The sequence below is a fragment of the Schistocerca gregaria genome, chromosome 4, assembly GCF_023897955.1.
Source record: "Schistocerca gregaria isolate iqSchGreg1 chromosome 4, iqSchGreg1.2, whole genome shotgun sequence".
In the NCBI taxonomy this organism is placed as follows: Eukaryota; Metazoa; Arthropoda; class Insecta; order Orthoptera; family Acrididae; genus Schistocerca; species Schistocerca gregaria.
Genome location: NC_064923.1, coordinates 785,230,398 through 785,246,398, shown reverse-complemented (window position 1 = coordinate 785,246,398; position 16,001 = coordinate 785,230,398). Strand labels below are relative to the sequence as shown.

At 38.1% G+C, this 16,001-nt stretch overlaps 2 protein-coding genes across 5 annotated transcripts in view; one reads left to right on the top strand and one right to left on the bottom strand.

Annotated features, from left to right (window-relative positions):
- LOC126267435 (evolutionarily conserved signaling intermediate in Toll pathway, mitochondrial) overlaps window positions 1-5,523 on the bottom strand; it is a 104,510-nt gene extending 98,987 nt beyond the window's left edge. For both annotated transcript variants that reach the window (XM_049972693.1, XM_049972692.1), the window contains exon 1: window positions 4,702-5,523. In XM_049972693.1, the coding sequence (XP_049828650.1) occupies window positions 4,702-4,704 (3 nt within the window). In that variant the 5' untranslated portion in view covers window positions 4,705-5,523. The remainder of the gene's footprint in view (window positions 1-4,701) is intronic.
- A 331-nt stretch (window positions 5,524-5,854) lies between these two features.
- The window catches only part of LOC126267434 (CXXC-type zinc finger protein 1-like), a 73,467-nt gene continuing 63,320 nt past the window's right edge, over window positions 5,855-16,001 (top strand). Inside the window, exons 1-2 of one of the 3 annotated variants that reach the window (XM_049972690.1) lie at window positions 5,855-5,943; window positions 6,129-6,232. Coding sequence is in view for 1 of the 3 variants with exons in the window: in XM_049972688.1 (XP_049828645.1) it covers window positions 5,914-5,943 (30 nt within the window). In the remaining 2 variants the exon portion in view is untranslated. Of the gene's footprint in view, window positions 5,944-6,128; window positions 6,286-16,001 lie in introns of all 3 variants that reach the window. The other 2 variants (XM_049972689.1, XM_049972688.1) reach the window with 2 other exon arrangements.

The window sequence follows — 16,001 nt, the reverse complement described above, 5'->3', positions numbered from 1 at the left end:
CATAAAGAGTTTGACAGAGCACCGAAAGACCTAAGTCGAAACAAGGCCCCGCGAGTAGACAACATTCCATTACAACTACTGACGGCCTTGGGAGAGCCAGTCCTGACAAAACTCTACCATCTGGTGAGCAAGATGTATGAGACAAGCGAAATTCCCTCAAACTTTAAGAAGAATATAGTAATTCCAATCCCAAAGAAAGCGAGTGTTGACAGATGTGATAATTACCGAACTATCACTTTACTGAGTCACAGCTGCAAAATACTAACGTGAATTCTTTACAGACGAATGGAAAAACTGGTAGAAGCTGACCTCGGGGAAGATCAGTTTGGATTCCGTCGAAATGTTGGAACACGTGAGGCAATACTGACCCTACGACTTATCTTAGAAAATAGGTTAACAAAAGGCAAACCTACATTTCTAGCCTTTGTAGACTTAGAGAAAGCTTTTGACAATGTTGACTGGAATACTCTTTCAAATTCTGAAGGTGGCAGGGGCAAAATACAGAGAGCGAAAGGCTATTTACAATTGGTACAGAAACCACATGGCAGTTATAAGATCGAGGGACATGAAAGGGAAGCAGTGGTTGGGAAGGGAGTGAGAAAGGGTTGTAGCCTCTCCCCGATGCTATTCAATCTGTATATTGAGCAAGCAGTAAAGGAAACAAAAGAAAAATTTGGAGTAGGAAATCAAATCCACGGAGAAGAAATAAAAACTTTGAGGTTCGCCGAAGACATTGTAATTCTGTCAGAGACAGCAAAGGACCTGGAAGAGTAGTTGAATGGAATGGACAGTGTCTTGAAAGGAGGATATAAGATGAACATCAACAAAAGCAAAATGAGGATAATGGCATGTAGTCGAATTAAATCAGGTGATGCTGCAGGAATTAGGTTGGGAAATGAGACATTTAAAGTAATAAATGAGTTTTGCTATTTGGGGAGCAAAATAACTGACGATGGTCGAAGTAGAGAGGATATAAAATGTAGACTGGCAATGGCAAGGAAAGCATTACTGAAGAACAGAAATTTGTTAACATCGAGTATAGATTTAAGTGTCAGGAAGTTGTTTCTGAAAGTATTTGTATGGAGTGTAGCCATGTATGGAAGTGAAACATGGATTATAAATAGTTTAGACAAGAAGAGAAGAGAAGGTTTCGGAATGTGGTGCTACAGAAGAATGCTGAAGATTAGATGGGTAGATCACATAACTAATAAGGAGGTATTGAATAGAATAGGGGAGAAGAGGAGTTTGTGATACAACTTGACTAGAAGAAGGGATCGGTTGGTAGGACATGTTCTGAGGCATCAAGGGATCACCAATTTAGTACTGGAGGGCAGCGTGGAGGGTAAAAATCGTAGAGGGAGACCAAGAGATGAATACACTAAGCAGATTCAGAAGGATGTAAGTTGCAGTAGGTATTGGGAGATGAAAAAGCTTGCTCAGGATAGAGTAGCATGGAGAGCTGCATCAAACCAGCCTCAGAACTGAAGACCACAACAACAACAACAACGACAACGACAACAACAAACAGCTGAACTGAGGTTTTTGTCGAAAAGTGTTTGGTTACATCAGGAGATGAGTCTGATGGGCAAAAGAAGGATCCAATGATCACTTTATGTCCACCCCTGATACTTAGTCTTGCCCAAATAATTTCACATGCAGCTTCAATTTCTATCTTTGTGGATTTGAGTTTCTTGCCTACTGCGAAAAATACACCAACTCCACATCTGCTTATACTTCCGATACACATTTAAATTTTCTCCAAAAATCTCACTGCTATCCATTTCAGGTTTCAACCAGTTTTCTGAGTTAGTAGTATGTGAGCTTCACTGCTTCCCACGAGTGCTTCGAACTCTGGCACTTTGCTGCAAATGCTTCGGCAGTTTACCATAAGTATTTAAGACTCTCGCCTGTGGAGGGCATTTCCTTTGCTCTTACACTGATCCTTCTGGGTTTCCGACAGTTATTGTTATTGGGACTGGATGGAGAATCAGCTAATGTGAAAAACCCTAGTGTGCACCCCACACATAGTCAGCTACCTGAGTAGCAGAATGTGATGTGTAGTGCACACCTGACCTGCATGGGGGGGGGGAGACTACAGTTCTCGTTCCTATGGTGCAAGTCCAAGAAGTCGCAGCCTAGCTTGTCACAGACCCTTCAAAGTCTCTCATTCTGTCCTTCCACTCAATGCAGAAACAAAGGGCACAATCAGTACTGAGCCCAGATGCCAGGCTTCATTTGTTCCAACATGCACCACAATCTGTAGTTGATTGCATCCTGTTCCCTCAATGGCAGCTGGAATAGCCTCCTTAACATGTCGAATGAGCCTCCCCCCCTCCCCGCCCCCAGGCGCGCACACTATCAGTGCACCCCGTATCCTTTCCTCTCCCTTGCTGCCTACTTGTGACACAGATCCGAAATAAATGGACGACAACCCATGTCGTCATTTCCCTCTCGTTATGCAGACCACTAATTCGGACTCCGATGAACCAGTCATCATCAAACTTGACTGGACAAAATTCGCAGCCGAGTGCAACACCTGGGTCGACCACATAGATCAGTTTAGAAACTTTTAGACAGCTTGCATGACAGGTTAAAAGCAATAAAGTAGTATTGCCATATCAATGCATCATGTCCATTATTAGTACGATACCTATGCCTAACAGGACAAGCTACCACATGTTCAATAATGATTCCACATACAAAGCAAGCCCCAATATAAGTGCATTTGCAAACATCCCCATCAAAATACAGTCTTACGTAGCAATTATTGTTGGTACTGATGTGTAATATTTGTTCATCACGTAAGTATGCACTTTCAAAAATAATTCTGCGTTTTTCATTTGGGCCTAAACCAATTTCAATTGTGTGGCCTTGCATAGAACACTTCCTCTGTGTTACACATTACTATCAAAAGCATTACTTAAAAGACTTTCTTATTGTTAATTTCTTCTAACACAAGTCAAACAGTGTTTACTTAGCCTAAGAAGTATCTCAGATTTTACAACTACTACACAAAATATTAAAATATTTTATGAAATCTACAAACAAAAATATGAAAAATAATTCGTGACATGATTGCAAAATAAACAGCCACAATGTTTAAACACTGTTTACCTAGGCATATGTTTTCAGGCAGTGGTTTCCAGACTTGTATAATCATATGTGCAAATATATATATATATATATATATATATATATATATATATATATATATATATATATATATATATATATACTTAGTTTATATCTAAAAATTCAGCCAATGAGTAGAAGGAGTTGTCATCTAGAAATTCTTTTAATTTATTTTTAAATGTTAGTTGGCTATCTGTCAGGCTTTTGATGCTGTTTGGTAGGTGCCCAAAGACTTTTGTGGCAGCATAATTTACCCCTTTCTGTGCCAAAGTCAGATTTAACCCTGCATAGTGAAGATCATCCTTTCTCCTGGTGTTATAGGTATGCACACTGCTATTACTTTTGAATTGGGTTGGATTATTATCAACAAATTTCATAAGGGAATATATATACTGCGAGGTTACTGTGAGGATCCCTAGATCCTTAAATAGATGTCTGCAAGATGACCGTGGGTGGGCTCCAGCAATTATTCTGATTACACGTTTTTGTGCAATGAATACTTTTCTACTCAACCATGAATTACCCCAGAATATGATGCCATACGAAAGCAGTGAATGAAAGTAGGCATAGTAAGCTAATTTACTGAGATTCTTATCACCAAAATTTGCAATAACCATAATAGCATACGTAGCTGAACTCAGACGTTTCAGCAGACCATCAATGTGTTGCTTCCAGTTTAACCTCTCATCAATGGACACACCTAAAAATTTTGAAAATTCTACCTTAGCTACAGACTTCTGTTCAAATTCTATATTTATTACTGGAGTTGTGCCATTTACTGTACGGAACTGTATATACTGTGTTTTATCAACATTTAAAGAGAGTCCGTTTGCTGAGAACCACTTAATAATTTTGTGAAAAACATCATTTACAATTACATCACTTAGTTCTTGGTTTTTGGATGTTATTACTATACTTGTATCATCAGCAAAAAGAACTAACTTTGCATCTTCATCAATGTGGAATGGCAAGTCATTAATGTATATCAAGAACAGTAAAGGACCTAAGACCGAACCCTGTGGGACCCCGTGCTTGATAGCACCCCAGTTTGAGGAATCAGCTGTTGTATTAACATTACATGAACCACTTATTTCAACTTTCTGCATTCTTCCAGTTAAGTATGAATTAAACCATTTGTGCCCTGCCCCACTCAAACCATAATATAGCAACTACACTGACTGACTCAATCTACACTTGTTATATTATGATCATAGTTGACTGGTGAAACTGATACATTCATATTAAGTGCTATTAATGTGTATGGACAGAAATTAGAGTCAGAATTTTCCATATTGGTAATGAATGCATTAATACCTTACTACAGCTGTTATGTAAAATTTTTGTGTGCTGTAAGAATCAGTTCCATGTGCTTACGTTCCTTTAAGGGAGGAACTACATACTACAGCTGGCCCACGAAGCCAAGATCAGTCTAATGGAATGGGAAGAAGCCCTAATATGTGGTATAATGGTAAGTACCATTTAGCACACACTTAATAGTAATTTACGTAGTACAGATGTAGAAGAAAACGACTAAAGTTAATCCCAAAATGAGCTACAAATCATACATACCATTGTCTTCCATTTGCTCTAACACATCTATAATACATTGTTGCTGTTTAGGATAATGCATGAACTCAGCTTGAAAAATGTTTGTTGGGATAAATTTCCCCTTAGGCAACACACTGATAAGCGCTTTGTACACTTCCAAATCCTTGTGCACGCCAAACTCCTTCATGTGTTTCATAGCCGAATAGATAAATTCTACATGTCCACGTCTTTGAACCGAACTATTCTCATATATATGAACCATTTCCAGATACGTTTCTTTACTCTTGTCCTTTATATTCTCGAAATCTTCAGCTTTTACCAGTTGTCTCTTGTATGTGTTGTCCTTCTCCAGCAGTCTACGGGCGCTATGAATTTGCCTAACGTAATAAAATAAATTATCTGCTCGGTCAGATGGCCTTATCTTTCGTCGATGCTCGTGTAACACGCATCGCAATTTTGTACAGATCACAGGAAAACTCCTCCTATACATTGTCTGCAAATCTCATCACAGCAAATATAAACTTTATCACTCCTCTGGCTTCGGAACATGCCAGATGACACTCATACAGATAATACTAATTATTCCACGAGACACTGTATAATGTTGTTCAAACATACAGCTGTAGGAAAAAAATCGAGCTTGATTATTAGTACGGTAGCACCGCACACCGGCAATACAACCAATGAACAAAGCGTCTTTGACCCACGTTCAACGCTTATATGTAGACAGATGCACCCATTGTCATTTCACACGTCTTCATGGGTAGTACAATACATGATTCAGGTGTGATAAGGCGATAGCTTTCCAGAAATTAATACAGTGGCCTCGTTTGGACAAAAAAAATTGTGACTGGAAAACAAACACCTTGTAACAGTTTTTGATTTTCACTGACTGGTGTAAATAAAATTATATTTTTCTTTGCTTTTTTCATTGTTTGATATAAATACAGCTATGTTTCAGAGCTTGTTAGCTGATCAGTATTGGCTTATTTATTTTGAGGGATTTTTCAGCAGTGGCCGTGGATTTAGCAACTGTACGTACGAAGCAGAAAAAAAAAAAAAAACTGTGAAACTCACAGATATTGCTCGACAGTCGACAAGTTAGTGGAGATGTGTTGTTGTGGGAAGAATGTTATTTTGAATTTTTGACAATGAAGTTCAGAGCAGTTGAATGAGACATTTCATTTTACATGTGGAGTTTCTCGTTCCTGATTGCTGCAAGAGCTCATAAAAATGACTGATAAGGAATATGCAGGTCTTTCGGTAGGTGATATTTGCTTTGCACTTTGCGCCCATGTTTACGGCATCGCAAGACGTATCACTCACAGCTCACACTAAACAACACTACAGCAGTAGTGGCAAAGATAGATTTTGTAGTAGGCTTGATAGCGATCTATTTAAAATATGCAGATAAGATAGCACGTGACATATCTTTCTTTCTACAACAGGGCATCCGTTGATGTAAATGAACAAAGCAGATATGCAGTGCTTACATGTACTGTAAATGAAATTGTGAAGAAATCTGTAGGCAACACAGCATCAGATACTATAAGTAATTTTATTTTTTGAACGAATTGAGAAAACACGACACATTGTCAGTCTAAAGTAAGTCAGTTCAGTGTAAGAATGAGAAAGATTGCGTCGCTACCATGAATTATTGTGTTTTTAGAAATCCGTGTTGACTAGTTATGTTTGTTGATGCATGATTAAAATTGTAAACCGAAGTGGTAGTTCATTATACGTACAATTATACTTATTCGTTGAATTATAATTAGGTACTAGTAATTATCTTCTCAGGATTGGCTAATGGCTTAGTACTGTATGAATTTACCACCATGACTGCAAAAATTAAAGATAATTGATTTTTGTGTCAGCTTACTGTGATAAAATGAGATATGTAAAAAGCTATCGACGAGGCTTTTTATTTACTATGGATTTTACTGTCTTAATAAATTGTGTGCTACCTACATGAATTAAAAGCTTATGAATCTTGGCTGTTTTTATTGTAATAGTTCATATATGAAGATATTTTGTATCTTATGGGACTACAGGGGTATTGGATGTGCATTACATTTAAGATAATTCTACACAACATATTTTTATTCAGGCTGACATGTAATTTCATCTCTCTTTACCCATACACATGCATGAAGACTGTACTTAAACATATGTATGTAACGCTGTTAGAGATCTAGAAACCTAGGCCTTTTTTTTTTTACTAGAAATCGCTACTTGAGATAGTATAGGGTAAGGCAATCAGTCCCAAATAACTTTTATTGCAAATCCGTATTTTGCTCAATGTTTGGCTGTCTTCAGAGGTGTAACAGTAAGTTAAAATGTTAAAGGGACTTATATATTCACACAATTCCAACTGAACTGGTCAAGTCAAAAGTTGAGTGCAATCAGTCCAGTTGGGACTTAGTGGTTTTAATGTTTTAACTTACATTTACTGCACTGACGGTATCCACACTGTGACCGGAAGTTGGTTGTGCAATAAACATTATTTGCGACTGATTGCTACAGGGTCATGGCACCACTTATGGCCATCGTAAGGCCAGTTCAAGATAGGCAACATGTTTACTATGGGGGAAAAAAGGTTACTTCAAAATATTGTTATAATATATAATAATGTTTCAAAGACTGTACATTACAAGTACGTGGGAACAAATGTTCTAATTTTTATCGAAGAAGGGGAAAAAATACAAAATGGTGTATTTCACAAGTTTTGGCTGCATCAACTACAGCAGTGGTCAGTCAGGTTTCCACTTTTGGTCACTGATTGTTATAATAAAACTGGAGAGAATGTAGTTTGTGCTTTATACAAGCGTATAAGAAAACAAGCGCCCATAAAGTAAATAGAAGTTACAGCAGCTGAGTGGAACAGTATTGTAATAGTTGAACTAGTAACAAACTATTAATTCCACTTTAGGAACCAGAAAGAGGTTTCACCTGTATTAAAAACCCTGTAAGGGTAAGGTAACATATCCTTATCATTCAGATACTTCCTGCTACCAGTTTCTAATTTTTCCCCTGCAATACATACTCTGCCCTCATTAATATTCAGCATCTTTTGTGCCAAAACTTTTCTCTGTTCAAAAAACCATATAATCACTTTTTCCCTGGTTGATTGTTTGCAATGCAGCCTTAGAACTTCACAAATGTGGCTTTTGAATAAGCTTAGGCATAGACACATAGTCTTTCCTTAGAAAATGGAACAACCGCCATATTGGAACAGTCCAGAACCATGTCCATCAACATCTCCACCCCCCCCCCCCCCCCCCGACCCCCCTCCAAAAAAAAAAAAGGTAGTAAGGGCCACACTGCCCAGTAGATTTTTGTGGAAGTAGAGTGGTAATTTAATGTTTTTGTGGCTTTGTATAACTTGAGCAGCAACCTACATTCCCTTAACAGTAGCCAACAGTGTATTTTTTACATCGCTGAGAGAATATTGAAATCTGTTATTCTCAGGGTGTCTAAAAAAAACTTTTATTTAAAAATTTTATCATTTTGTAATTTGTGTTGCATATTTTGAAACATGGAAAGGATAAATTACTATGAGATGGTGGGGCATGACTATTAGTTGGGTCTATATTGGTATAAAAATAACAGAAATATTTGAAATAAACCTACTTTAATAAAATAAGCTTAGTTTCCAACCAGATATATATTATAGATATTTTTGTATAAATTTTAAAACTTGCCAAAGCAGAACACACTGAGCTTGTCTTTTACTTATGGCCATAAGCATAGCAATAACAGGGAACCAATAATAAATATGGTTCTATTAATGGCCATACACGTTTAATAGTATGTGTTCGGGTTGTACGAGACCTTACATTTGTATAAAATGAAACTATTGATACTTGACTTTACCTATTCCCAGATTAAGTTGCTGTAAGTGGGGTAGTGGCCAAACCTGCTACAGTGAAACCTCTTTATAACATTCCTCCATATAATGTTTTCCTCTATGTTACATCCGTTTTTTTCGGCCCCAACTAAAAGCCCATATAAACAATGTTAAATTTTCCTCTTTACTGCGTTTCATCTATATTACAATTTCCTCCATGTAACACTCATGTTTTTGGAAACCTGGTCAATTATTTACCTCTTTATAACGTTTAAGTGGCTGGATGTAGACACATCATTTTATGTTCTGTGAATTCACTGTTGGCACCGGCTCGGAAAGCCCGCACTCAGTGTTTCATGTGTCAGCGGCAGAACTCGGTCATGTGATATGTGACTCACATTCTGCTTGCAATCTTTTTGGCGCCATTTCAGTTTCTCGGAGAATTTGATGCCAAAATGGGGAGTGCTGCAAGAAAAGTGCTGCTGTTTGTGGACAGATGTGCAGCACATCCACCAGATGTATCCTTTCTGAGAAATGTGAAAGTATTTTACAGGCAATGAATTTAATTATGTACTCATGGAGGGAAGTCAGTGCTGAAACTATTAAAAACTGTTTCAAAAAGTGGGATTCTGTCAGAATCAGATTGCAGCTCCTGTGGAAGACGTTGCAAGTGATTTGCAAGAGTTTTGGGAATTAATAGGCAGTGATTCTGTCACTTTTGAGGACTTTGTGGCTGTGGATGACAACATGGCAACCACAGGAGTACAAAGTATTGAGGAGCTGACTGCAGAGAGACGTTTGGAGAATAATAGTATAGTGAAAGTGACAGTGACAAGGAAGATGACCCTGTGCCCTCATATACTAAGGCAGCTGAAGGCTTTGAAACGTTCAGGAGGTACATGATGGCCCATAGGCTTGAGGGCAGAACAGTAGTTCAATTTTGCTCATTTGGAGCAAGAAAAGATTGCCATAGAGTGTAGGAGAAATAGAAAACAAACATGCTTGCTTGAATATTTTAAAAATCATAGGTATGTGATTTTCAGGTTGTGTAGGTTCCTAGAGTTTGTGCAAATTTAAGTTCCATTCCATAATTTAATTATTAAAGTATTTTTTTTTTTTTTGTAACTAATTCTTTTTTAATCTGTACCATTTACTGTGTTTTTATGTAGTATGTTCAGTATATCATAAACAAAATTTGGCTCATATTCTACAATTTGGTCAACTGAAGAACGGGATACCACCTGTCAGCTTTGGAGAATGGTGTCATATCTTAAGAATCTGTTATAACTTTTTACAGTACAAACTGATCCATTTCCTTTCACCCATCCACCTACTGGGCCCCATGTTTTAACACAAAAAACTAATCATTTGTTACATTGATCATTTGCAATGAATATCATATTACAGTGTTGTGAAAATTTAAAATGTAATCTATGGCACCATTTGTCAAAGCTGATTAGTGGTATCCCAATCTTCAGTAATGCCCAATAATTATTATTTGGAAGCCTTCCACTTTATAGTGTTTTCCTCTATACAGTGTTCAGAATTTGTGGTTATATAGAAGTTATATAGAAGTTTCACTGTATATGGCTGCTGGCAAATCCGTTTCCACTTGGACCCAAACCTGATATAGCACAAAGACAGCATACTGTTAAATATAAACCTAAACCATTACATAGGAGCAGTAGGTGCAAGCTCAGATCAGGAGAGGAAATCGGCCATGTCCCTTAAAATAACCACCCAGGTATTCATCTTAAGTGATTCATGGAATTTGCCAGAAATCTAGATCTGGGTCGTCTTTATGTTAAGTAGCAATCTGTCTTTTCCTACATTGTTGATATTCCTACCTGTAGTTTTCATTACTTGATTCTGACAAGAAACATAACTTTTAATTGTGATAGCACACAGGCGGTCAACTATCCCCTCGAAGATGCTTTGGTGACACAAGGGAAATGCGTAAATAAGGAATTAGCATGAAACAGTAGTCATTCGATTTCTTATGCATTTGCTTAATAACTATTGAGCCACTTAGAAGGGATTACAACAGTGTTGACTTTCTTCACATTTAAAATACTCTTGGGACCTATAAATTGTAGAATCTTTGAAGAGAATAAATTAACTTTTCCTGCAGACTTGAATATTTGATGTAGCTTTTGACTGTCATATATTGAAAATTGTATTGAATTACACTATTCTTTAATTTTTTTTACTTTTGATAGATCACTTCTCAACAACAGACATTCATTAAGCTGAGATGGAAAAAGAAGTTGATTCTTTTGCAATACAAGGTCAATACTATTACAAGTTTACGTACAATATGAAGGCACTGGTGTGGTACCTCAACTAGCTTCTACACATGCCTAGGCCTGCATGCTCACATCCTGTCTCCAAATTATGCAGCTCCTACCGTCAGTTTTCCTGTAGTTCTTTATCAGTTTGCTTTAAGAGATGTTGCAGTGAGAGAAAGTAGATTTCTAAGCAATATTAGAATGCATTTGTCCCTGAACAATGATAGTAGAGCAGTCCTTGGAGATTGTTGTGAGTGCTTAGAGAAGACTATGTAGTTCAAGTATGTTCATTGTTTTTTAGAATGGTAGAAAGAATGACGTTCTGCTCAGATTGCCCTAATTTACTAATGTAGCTGTACTGTGGAAATCAATGAGGGTTCTAGTATCACACAGAGGGGTACTTGGTATTATCTCCACCTGCATTTCAGTTATGTTACAAAGCCATGGTACAGTACATTAGAGATGCTTTTTCATAAAATTGTACAATATATTGATGGAAGACTGATGATGATACGACTGAAGGGTAGTTTAAAAGATTTGGTATTAATACAGGTATACATGCCAACAAGCCAGCACAGAGATGAGGAAGTGGAAGAATATTATGAGAAAATACAAGAACTCATTGAGAAAGAAAATAGAAATGCCTGCATTATCATCATGGGGGACTGGAATGAAATGGTGGGTGAAGGAAGAGATGAAGATACAGTAGGAAATTTTGGATTAGGAATAAGAAATGAGAGATGTGAACGACTAATTAGTTTCTGTAAAGAAGATTCATTAGCAGTGGGTAACACATTATTTGAATACCACAAAAGGAGATGTTACACATGGATATCAAACTTGAATAGGGAAAGATATCAGCTGGACTGCATCCTGATACAAAAAAGGTTTAGGAACTGTTTGAAGAATGCTAAAGCTTATCCAGGAGCGGATATAAATTCACACCACAATCTAGTGATGGGAGAAATACAAGTGAAGTTGAAAAAAGTCTGGAAAGGTAAAGCAAAGGAAGGACTAAACATAGAAAGACTCGAAGAGGTAGTAAAGGCATCAGATTTGGAGAACAGATTTATGGGAAAATGGCAAAGAGGTAGTGTTGATGAAAGTGTTAATGACAAGTGGATAAAAAATGAGGGAAGGACTCATGGACTCTGCCAAAGAAGTACTAGGAATTAGAGTATCCCAAAGCACCAGGAAAAAAAAAAGATGATAGAAAACATGTTGAAAAAGACAGAAGAGTGCAGAAAGTGGAAAAGTGTAGAAACTGAAGAAGGCAAAAAGAGGTACAGGAAACCGAATAATGAATTAAGAAGAGAAACTGAAGAAGCAAGAGAAAAAGGATGAAACAGAAATGCAACGAAATAGAGAAAATGGAGAGATAGGGAAAGTATGAAATGATGTATAGACTGGCTAGTGAGATAGTTTTTGAACGTAAAAGAAAGAGGAATAACATGGAAATAGAAAGAGCGGATGGTACTCTAGCAGAAGAATCCCAGGAGGTTTTGAACAGATGGCAAGAATATGTTGAATGTCTGCATAAGGGGGATGAAATACAAAGCGAAATTAAGGTTGAAGAGGAGCAATATGTGCCGGAATATGGAAAGGGAAGTAGAAGTAGAAAAGGCACTGAAGAAGATGAAGGATAGGAAGGCATGTGGAATAGATGATTTACCAGCAGAACTGTTGAAGAGCCTGGGAAACAAAGCAAGAAAAGAAATAGTCTACTTCTGTAACGAGATATATGACAAAGGGGAATGGCCTGAGGACTTCGCTGCAGCAGTTATGATACCATTAGACAAAAAGAGAAACACTAAAAAATGTGAAGAGCACTGGTCCGTTAGTCTAATTCCTCATGCATCTAAAGTCGTGTTGAGAGTGTTGAATAGAAGGTTATATGGCAAGCTGAATAGAGAGATTGCAGAGGAGCAGTTCGGATTTAGAAGGGGAAAGGAACAAGAGATGCTATTGGCCTGCTAAGAAATATAGGGGAAGATATATGGAAAAGGGTAGAGAAATCTTTGCCGTTTTTATAGATTCAGAAAAGGCTTTTGACAGAGTTCAGTGGAACAAGCTGATGGATATGGTGAAGAGGAAAGGAGTAGATTGGAAAGAGAGATGACTGATACAGAATCTATATTTACACCAGAAAGTAAGGATAAGGATTGGAAATGGAATGTCAGAAGGAAGCAGCATTGGACCGAGGTGTTGTTTAACGTGTCCCTTGAAGAGATTATTGTGAAAAGCTTAGATGGGAAAAGAGGAATATGTATTGGTGGAAAGAGAATAGAATGTATAAGATTTGCTGATGACATGGTATTAGTGGCAGAAAGTGAGCAGACAGTGAATAACATGCTCAAAGATTTGAACGAAGCTTGTGTGGAATATGGGATGCAAATAAACACAGCAAAAACAGAGTATGGTCATCAGTACAAGGCGCAGACTGTCCAATATTGAAATAGGACAATCTACCATTAGTCAAGTAAGTGAATTTAAATATCTCGGAAGCACAATAACTGAAGACGTGAGATGTCACCAGGAGGTGAAAACTCGAATTGCCATAGCAAAGGAGGCATTCAACAGAAAGAGGAGACTCTTATGTGACAAGTGGCAAATTAGATAAAGGACTAAAGAAAAGACTTGGCAAATGTTTGTCTGGAGTGTGGCACTATATGGGGCAGACACATGGACACTGAAACAAGAGGATGAAAAAAGGTTAGAAGCATTTGAGACATGGATGTGGAGGAGAATGGAGAGAATAAGCTGGATGGAAAGAATGAGTAATGAAAGAGCATTGGAAAGGATTGGTGAGAGATGTCTGCTGAAGGTTGTAAGAGAAAGGAAAAAGAACAGGTTGGGGCATTCATTGAGAAGGGAGTGCTTGCTAGTAAATGCTTTGGAAGGATTGGTTTGTGCGAGAAGACTGAGAGGAAAAAGAGATAAAAGATGATAGACGACATAAAGGGAAGAGGAAATTATGCAGACCTGAAGAGGATAGCAGAAGACCAGACAGCCTGGAGAACTACCATGTGAAAACCTGCCTTTAGGCAGAACACTTATGATGATGATGATGATGATGATGATGATTTCATAAAATGTATTCACAAATAGTGAATACAATATTACATCAGCCATATGGTTTACTATAGACATATGAAAATTTGGGTTGGCTCAGGACTCAAACTGGACTTCCCGTTTGTCGATGGCTGTTGCCTCAACCACTTTAGCTATCCATGCACGCCACCTGGGCTGACCCAAACCTGCACACACCATAGTGTCTTATGTCCCATAGTACTCACACACTGTTCATAGGAGGAGACAATGTTGTTCTCGTCAGTTTCCCATGATTTAGCATGAAGTATAGTTTGTGCAGTGCCTGTATTTCAAGTGTATGTATAGTTTGATGCAAATGTCCTTCAGACATGCATGAATATCTGAAGGAACAGACACTGCTGACGATTTACAGTGAGATTAATGATGATATACATTTGTGTTGAACTATACAAATACTGCACTAACTGTATGCGCTTTTTTGTTTGCGGATAACACACTCCTCGAGTATAGCAGATGTTTTTATCACTTCATGGGAAAGGAAATGTGTGAAAAAAATCACATTGTGTAATTTCATTGTACATAAAAAAACTACCTGTTTATTGTGATCCTACCTGGAAGACACTTTTTGAAATTTTATTTTTTATCATTTTTATTCATCCAAGGATCATCTCACAATGGTACAATATTTGTCATTGTAATACGGTGAAAATCAATAGCTGAAGTTGCAGAATACATATCTACACCCTATAAAGATAGAACTGGTTGTGGGCCATGGCCTTGATGGAGGAACCATCCTGGCATTTGCCTGAGGTGATGCAGGAAAACCCAAATCAAGATGGCTGGACAGGGTGAACCCTATCCTCCCAAATATGAGGTTTGTGTCTTTAACAGTTGATTGCCTCATTCGATAGGCCCCTACTATACACTTTTTTTTTTATTTACACACAATTAGCTTAATATAATTTATAACACATAGTTAGTTAGTTTCATGTTCTATGGACCATTTTGGACATCCTAGTCCATCCCTATGCCACTTTAGATCCCAACCACTAGCCACAAGGATCATATCTCTGTGAAGGACCCAAGCGCAAAACCTTCCCAATCCACCCAACCAACACTTCCTATTCCAGTTGTGTCACAGGTTTATCCTACACCACCAGGGACTGGGCCACCCATGAAAGCATCCATGTCATTTAGCAGCTCTGCTGTAATCATTGCACAGTTTTTTATACTGGTATGATCACCAAACAGCTGTCCAAAAGGATGAATACCCCCTCCAAACTGTGCCCAAGAGCAAAGTAGCCCATCCTGTGGCACAACATGAAGCTAAGCATGACACATTTTTTCAGTTACTGCTTCACTATCCTTCCAGCACATTCTCCGCTTTCGTAATTATCGCGTCCCCAACCTACGGTAACATACTCTCATCTCACCTTCCACCCAACAGTTTCCACTCCCTCTGTCCTACATCTCCTCTCCATTCTCATGCCCCCATCCTGTTTATTTGCATACCTCTGCCAACGCATCCACCTGTCTTTCCCCACCCCTCTCCTTTTTTGCTCCGTTTTTTTCCCTACTTTGCTGTCCCACAAATTCCTGACACTACACCTGCTGGCACTGTAGTCTCTGCACACTCCAGCAAACAGCATTCATCTCTCTCCCCACCTGTACACTGCTATCCCTTCACCTTCTCTACCCCCTCCAGATAGCTGCTTGCATCCCACGTAATAGTTGCATTCTGATTCGAGATGCTGGAGTTGACAGTCTCGTGTGTGTGTGTGTGTGTGTGTGTGTGTGTGTGTGTGTGTGTGTGTGTGTGTGTGTGTGTGTGTGTTTACTGATGAAGGCTCTGGCAAAAAACTCTATGTAAGTGTAGTTCCTACATTTTTGAAAATCCTATGTTGAGTTTCCATTGTTTGATAAATTACTTACATTTTTATTAACACACATTGAAGTTCTTCCAGTACAGAACTGGCAAGCGGAAATGAGTAATGGGTATAAAGGTAATTAGTGTACTTCTCTTCACTACGTTTCACATAACTGAATCTTCCTTTGCCACTTGTTAAAGACAACGTATTTCTCTGTGAATCTGAGTGGTACAGGTAGTCACGCTCAGTTGGTAATGTACTAGAACC